Raw genomic sequence first — 7,880 nt, forward strand, 5'->3', positions numbered from 1 at the left:
GGAAACTTTCCATCAATCTGTTTTAAATAGACCTAAGTATTGGGGAAAAAATCCTCTATAATACTCCTCAGGGATCTTTAGCTTCTTTCTTTCCCTGAGGAAGATATGGGTATTGAGGTCATCATGCTTTTTCAAAGCTAGATTCATGTTAGTCCAGTTATATACAACTACAAATGTGTAAGAGACAGAATTTTGGAATGTTTCATCATTCTGTTTATTAAGAGGATATGACTTTTGTTCTTTTGCTGTATCTTTGCCATGTCATAAAGAACACTAAGATTCATTTCCATCCGGACAGAGGTTAGATGAGTTACACAGGTGAGCAAATTACTGCAACTGTGCTACCGACTTAATGCTCATGAGTTGAACCTCTGTTGAATTTCAGGAGCATTAGGTTTCAACATTCTCAGTGGTTCCTTGAGCAGAGTCCTGAAATTGATAGTTTGAGTGTCAACCATGTTATAGACATTTCTCTAAGTTATGATTGAAGGACATAAATGGAAGGATAATGGAAGATTTATGAGAGGTATCTTCTGGGGGAGGATGTTGATTTAATGGAGAGCCTGAGGACATGTGATTACTATGAAACTTGAAAAAAACCACAAGCACTGAAATGCAATAAAATATCTAGAGAGCTGGTAAATTATCATTTATTTCCCGGGGTGTTGGTAGACTGACTATTTTCATTTTGGGAAACTCACACAGCTATACAGTTATGATTTTTTTAGCACTGTCCTTTCCAGATCTTCCCTGTCCAACATATCTGCCACTGTTGGAATCAGAAATAATAGGTCCATTTGGAGATGAAAGGCAATCAGATATGTACAAGTTTGAGAACTATATAAAGCAAAATAAATGAAAGAAATATAATCAGTCAAGCTGAGATGAGTATAAAAAGCACTGCCAAAAAAAAAAAAAGCACTGTAGGAAACTTCTTATTTACTCCTGACAGGTTAGTGTATTTAAGTTGTCACTTGCATTTTTACAATGAGAATACATGGACACTGAAAATCAATGACTTTTTATGTAGTCATAAGATAACTGAGGTCATAAGGAAAATTACCACCATGAAACCTACAGAGGAGATCCAGGGGAGGTCTGCTTAACTGGAGGAGAAGCCACTGGTTGGGACACTTGAATGGTAATTTTGTGATCTATTGTGATCTATAGCCTGAACTAGCATGTGAAACTCCACAGGGCCTTATTTTTAGGGTGGTACACTTTTGTAGGCTTCACTTCTAGAAACCTACATGGCTCTCACTGTAAAATTTTGAGAAAGATCTTTTCCTTATGGTTATGGCAGGGGAATGGTAAAAGTAAACATGGTGTAATATACCCAGAGCCTTCTCCATAGTGAAGGAAAGATGAAAGAAATTTGCCAGTGCATCATTTAAAAACTTTATCATAGTTTAAAGAAGTGAAGTCTTCAAGAAAATACACTCGGAATGCTGCATCCAGGGAAAGAAGTCAGAAGAGTTGACAGCTGCACCACTCTAAAATATAGAGCTACCAGAAGATGGTGATGTAATCTCAGAAGTGTATATAGAATGCTCCCCTTTTCCAACAGGTTATCACTATACCAGCAGGGCTCCAGCACAACAGGAGCAGATTATAATAGAAATAACCACATTTCACATAATGTCTCTGAGGAAACCTTCTTAGGCAAGTCCGAAGTCAAGAAATGATGACAAAACAAGGGCACTCCAGAAAATTGGCCTCCACATTTCCAAGGAAAGAAGCTGAAAGACACCAAGAAAAGGAATGAAAAATGAAGAGCCCCACGGCCTCCCTGGTGCCTTAGGGATTAAAGTCAGTGCTATCAAGCTATTGTTATAGGGAACCACCCTGTTGCACTATCACTAGCCACTGCAGCACGTGTTCGATCCCCAGCCAACCAGGGAGCTACCCACATGGTGCATCAGACCTGTCCTGCCTTGTCCACTGCTTCCCTCAGCAGTATATTTCAGTAGATCTGCCTGTCTGCTCCCCACTCTCTCTGGTGAATCCTTTCACCCCCCCACCCCAGGTGTTGTATGTATAAATAAATAAATCTTAAAAAAAAATAAAGAGCCCCGATTTATGGACTATGATGGAGATTATTGGTACTTTTGGTGTTGGGTATGGTGTAACACATTTGGAAAGTGTGAACTTATAACTCTAAATCATATACATGTTGTAAACCTCAATAAAAATAATGTAATTTGCCAAATAAAAAACCCAAATTACTCTAAAATAACATCTTCTATGTGAATATTGTAAATGATGTGTTTACCTAATATTTCAAAATATAGCTGATATTAAAAAATAGTATTTTAATTGAGGATGAAGAAAATCACCACAGGAACAAAAGAATTTTAAAAAGAATTTTATGTCTTTTCAAAAATGAATTACAAAGTTCTTTCTGAATTGCATAATTGATAATATTTGATGTATTTTCTGTTCATGCTTATTTTTCTGCTTAACATTTGTATTTTTAATGGATTCTTGTTAGGTACATTAAATAGGGAAAATGCAAAGCCCAATTTCTGCTTGAAAAATTAGCCATATTTTGGAGCTAGCAGGAAAAAGACTAAAAGCCTAAGCTAGAGTATTTGGAGGGCAAAACATGAAATCTTTCAGACTGAGTTTAGACAGATCCCTCAGAATGATAATAAAAATGTGGAAAGATTTTTTCCAAAGAGCAGTTCAAAACCAAAAGTGTATTGACTCATAGAAATTACAATCTATTTTCAAATGCACTTATTTCTTGATAGAATTGATGTGATCATACCTTTTTCCTTATACCTTCTATAGGTAAGAATAAATAGATTCTGGAGGCATGTATCTATCAAGTCAGACTTACATAACTTAATACAATATGTATAATGCCTATGGTGCATAAAATAATTGTGAAACATGAAAAAAAGCAGGAATCTCTGGCTCAAAATGGAGAGAAAAATAATTAACAGCAGTAGAGGTCTCAATTCTTGAAATGAGCAAAGAATATAAAGTAGCTCATACATTTAAAAATGACATTAAAAATTAAAGAAATGGAAAAAACAATGAAAACCTTTAGCATAGGAATGAATAAGAAAAACCCAAGTAATAGTTTAGAATTTAATTTTATTTTAAAATTTAAGTAGCTTTGAAAAGCATAGCAGAAGGTTAATAGGTTCAAAGACAAGTCGTATATATTTTCCAAGCTGGTACATAAAGATATAAAAGGATAAAAAATTCAGACTCAATATCTATATATCTGTACCTACATAGAGAAATTATATTTTTTTGGAAGTTTATGCTTCAGATTCTTCATTGGGAATTTTACAGAGTACAAAATACCATGATAGCTTCAAAAAGCATTATGATAAACAAAACAAAGGAACAGATGAAACCAAACCAAGAGAAAACCCTAAAACTTAAGAGTTGGGGTCACCAGAGGGAGAGGTTGGAGGATGGGGAGCAAAAAGAGGCACCAAATGGACAAGGTAGGGTGAGGATTATAGGTGTTTTGGTGTTGGGTGTGGTGTGGTAACATACATTTAATGACGTGAGAACCTATACCCCTAAATGATATGCTATGTTGTAAACCAGCATGGCCTCAATAAAATAAATACAAAATAAACACAAAATAAAAAAAAAAAAGTGTGAAATTTGAAGTATATCAGACTCCACAGATTTCAGTAAGGAAATTGAAACTTAATCCTTTTGAAACATAGTAAGAATTCTTACAGAAGTTATATGTAGTGATGAACAATTCATGAACTTTGTGCATGATTTAGTTGCTTATAGGTCATCTGAACACTGTAGTGAATTAAATGGGTAGTATAGTTCATTCTAAAATTGGACTTTTTGATACCATCTTCATTAACACTTTTCCCATGCTTCCTTTGGTATAGATAATGAACTCCTTAGCCTTTTTATAAATAGAAAGAGAAGAAAAAAAAAATCCTCACCGTTGCTAGTACATTTATCTTTGTATTTAATGTATATTTTTAAACTATATTTATACTTTTTCAAATGTGTGAAACATGAAGAAACAACACTTGCTGCAGATTGTGATTATGATTTAATTTTTTTCTGATTACTTCTTTAGATGTCTCTCCAGAAAAAGTAGATAGACTTAACTATTTGAATACTAGTTTATCCATTTGTAAAAATAAAGTTACCAAGATACATTTTTCTTGAAAAATTTGGATATGAGCTATATGTAATGCTTTGCTCAGTGAAATGCTTAGCATAATGGAAAATTTCAGGATGTGCTGGTGGGTGTTGAAATAGCAGCATAAATAGTAATAAGTGCATTATCATTAATTTCAAGACATCTTTGAGCACAGCCAACATAATAGTCATAAAGACAGACCAGATTCCCCATACAAGAAATCATATGATGGAGAAATGATTACGGAATATAACAGAATTGATAAAAACACCTGGAGATACAAATGCTTTCCATTTGTGAATTGGGAATGCTTCTGTGCCCTGAGTAATAGGGAAGGTGTGAGCAATTTTGGGATTATACAGTGAATAGCTAGAAATGTGAAACTTTAAAAACCCCACAGAAATCTATCCCTGGGCTAACATCATAGTCTTTTAATGGCATTTTTAATCTCTTTGTTTCTTCAAGTATAAATGGCTGGATTTAGGAGAGGTGTGATGACTGCATAAAATACAGCAAGAAACTTGTCTAGCCAAGGGATGCTGAGTGGCCACAGATAGATGAAGATGCAAGGCCCAAAGAATAGCACCACCACAGTAATGTGAGCAGTGCAGGTGGAGAGAGCCTTAGATGCCCCATCCTTTGAGTGATGACAGACCGTAAACAGAATGTAAGAGTAAGAGATCATCAACACAATGAAACAGAAGGCTGCCAGTACTCCACTGTCAGCATTTATCAACATTTCTAGGACATAGGTGTCCATGCAGGCTAGCTTGACTACCAGTGGAATATCACAGAAGAAGCTGTCTAGCTCCCTGGGTCCACAGAAGGGCAACTTTATAATCAAAGCTAGTTGACTTATTGAATGCACAAAGCCAATGATCCATGATGTCATCACTAATCCAATGCACATTTGTCTGCTCATGACACTGGAGTAATGGAGTGGCTTACAGATGGCTATATAACGGTCATAGGCCATTGACACAAGGAGCACCATCTCAGCCCCTCCAAAGAAATGTCCAAAGAAAATCTGACACATACAGCCTCCGAAAGAGATGGTTTTGTTTTTCTTGGGAAAGTCTGTGATCAGTTTAGGCGTAGTGACTGAGGAAATGCAAAAGTCAATGAAAGAAAGATTGGCTAACAGAAAGTACATAGGGGAGTGGAGGTGAAGGTCAACAATAATTAAAAGTACAATGAAGATGTTGCCCAAAATAGTGATCAAATACAGTGAAGAAAATATTACTAGGAGGAAGGCCTGGAGCTCCCATGAGCGACAAAGTCCAAGAATAATAAATTCAGAAACCACAGACTGGTTTGCTTCTTCCATTTAGTCCAGTTTGTTTTAAATTTATCTGAAGAAGAAAAAAATGACATTAGATTTCCTGAATAATAGTATGTGATTCCAAGAGGATTTCTTATACATTACTGATAGAAGCATGTACTGATGTTATCACTATGGAAAACCATTTGGCATTATCTTGTGAAGTTCAACTATCACATATTCTATGACACAGATATTTCACTCTTATTTACATGCTTAAGATAAACTTTTGCATCTATTAAGGAGAAATTTACACTAATGCCCATAAACAGGACAATAAAATATTGTGCAGAACCATAAATAAAATACATCTATATAAAATGATAGAGATGTATCTTAGTAGATATCGTAACGAAGAAAATAAGAGGTCCAAAATAGATCTGCATGGCAAAATTCTTATAAGGTGAAAAGCAATAGACACTTACAGTGCATTTGCAGGAGCTTGTATAAATGATAAAATTTTATACTAAAGAGAAAATGTAAGTAACCTCAAGTGAGGGGAATTCAAGGATGAATGTGAGCATGGATATTATTATAGTTGTTTAGGTCTTATAATTGGTCATGTTTTCATTGATGTAATTTTAATATTAAATATGAACACCAAATAGGCATGAAAACATGATGAGGATATGTGGTGTATCAAGAAATTAATCAATTCAAATTGTGGACCCAAGGTAAAATAACATACTTTATTTGGTTTTCAAAGGAAATGGTAGAAAAGTAGTTTCTACATGTAAATTTGAAAAACTGAAACTGGTGATCACATCTGAGGGGAGAGATCCCATACTCTCAAAATACTGACAGGGACATTAACCAGTGGTACTTCAGTAAAAGTATTAAGAAAAAGAAAAACTGAGACAACATCTAACACATTATTAATTAATGGTTTTTCATTAGTGAATAAATCAGTTTTAAAGAATCAGTTTTAAAGAGTCTTGATAAAATGACTAATCTGTATCGTCAATGAAAATAGTCAAAAAAATACAAGAGCGGATTAAATCACTCAAGGAGATTATGATTAACAACCAGTGAAAGAATAAATCTTCAGCACAAAGGATGACTTATGAACACCAGGAAAAAAATGTTCTCTGTACCTAAAAGTCAAAGCTGCTGAAACCTGGAAGAAATCTTTCCACATCTGTGGTGTACTTCAGTCAATTCTGAGGTTTAGTCTTGAATTGTGAAACTCTCCAGTGGGTTTAAATCTCATTTTGTCAACATGTTCTAGGAGCACAGAATACACAATGTGATTTTAATGCTACAAAACAAGATGACTCCTAAGAAACAAATCTGGCAATATCTGCATAAACTAAAATGGTCCAGTCTGATTAATTCTTGAGAGGCTATACATAGGTTACTTTACAGAAAGATTTTAGTGGTGAACTTTATGTGGTATACACCCATTTAGATTTTTAATTATGTTTATCTACAAGTTATATAATTTATAGTTACTTTTAATTCCTGCTCATAACAATGATAATCACTTATATTACTGCTGGAAAAAAAAATCAAGTCAAAAGGTAAATGCCCAAAGTAATAGAATTAAGATGATTTAGTATCAGCAACTTCTTGAAAGAATGTGAAAACATAATTAACATAAAAGGAAATTTAAGTGGCTAATAGATGTATGAAATATATCCTCTGTATCTATAATTCTGTTAGTAGTCTTAGCACTAATTGTTTCAGATTTTCTCTAATTTACCCTCACTGTTTTCTATAACCAAAGCTGATGATATTGTTTAAATCCACTATAGTTATTAGATATCAGGGATGAAAATAAGAACTGAATTAGAAAGTTCTTAATGTAGGAGAGGATTTTACTTTTTTCTAATATAGTCAACAAGAACTTATTTAATATTTTCTTACTGTACTCTCTGATCACCTTTCAGTCCTTCAGATGAAAAAGACTCTACATGCTATAGGTTATACCACTTTATCTGCTTTCTCACCTAGTACTTATATTATAAAAGTCAAAATATTATTTCTAAAATAATTACATGAATAACCACATTAATAATGTTAAAATTAATTTTCAGCTGTATCCCAGGCAAGAGAGATAAGTCTACAGATTCTACAATTACAGTGTAATTGTAATCTAATGACTTAAGAACTAACCAAAGAGAATCAAAACTTAAAAAAAAACAACAAGAAAACTAAAAAGAAATGAAACTATTTTTGTTTTTCTTTTTTTGAATTACTAATTATTTCGGGGTCATGTGAATATTGTTTCTCTGTTTCTATGCATACCTACCGTGTGCTGGAAACTTGCACATGTCTAACTCCGTCATCACAATAACCCCATGAATAGGAATTAGAATTCTGAGGTTGACCCTCAATACAACCTGTTATAAGTTTCAGAGCTGAGAAATGGTAGACCAAGGTACACATCCAATGATCTCTGATTGCAGTCTTTTTTCTGTA

The 7,880-nt window shown here is 34.0% G+C and overlaps 1 protein-coding gene and 1 long non-coding RNA gene across 3 annotated transcripts; both read right to left on the reverse strand.

Annotated features, from left to right (window-relative positions):
* Positions 1 to 1,716: 1,716 nt before the first annotated feature.
* LOC129145419 (uncharacterized) lies at positions 1,717 to 7,880 on the reverse strand. Of its 2 annotated transcripts, none has more exons than XR_008550953.1 (3): positions 7,711 to 7,880; positions 6,554 to 6,683; positions 1,717 to 1,739 (listed from the first exon to the last, which is right to left on the reverse strand). It is a non-coding gene; the product is annotated as an uncharacterized LOC129145419 (long non-coding RNA). The 2 variants fall into 2 exon arrangements; XR_008550954.1 differs by lacking the exon at positions 1,717 to 1,739 and adding an exon at positions 5,474 to 5,490.
* LOC119238177 (olfactory receptor 4K2-like) lies at positions 4,599 to 5,474 on the reverse strand. The gene has a single exon (XM_037501884.1). The coding sequence runs from the start codon at positions 5,463 to 5,465 to the stop codon at positions 4,599 to 4,601; it is 867 nt and encodes a 288-aa protein (XP_037357781.1). The 5' UTR covers positions 5,466 to 5,474.

The sequence above is a fragment of the Talpa occidentalis genome, unplaced genomic scaffold, assembly GCF_014898055.3.
Source record: "Talpa occidentalis isolate TD23 unplaced genomic scaffold, MPIMG_talOcc4v2.1 talOcc4.11, whole genome shotgun sequence".
Taxonomy (NCBI): Eukaryota; Metazoa; Chordata; class Mammalia; order Eulipotyphla; family Talpidae; genus Talpa; species Talpa occidentalis.

Excerpts from the sequence above, each read along its gene's own strand:
- LOC119238177 (XM_037501884.1), bottom strand. The coding sequence starts at position 5,465 with ATGGAAGAAGCAAACCAGTCTGTGGTTTCTGAATTTATTATTCTTGGA.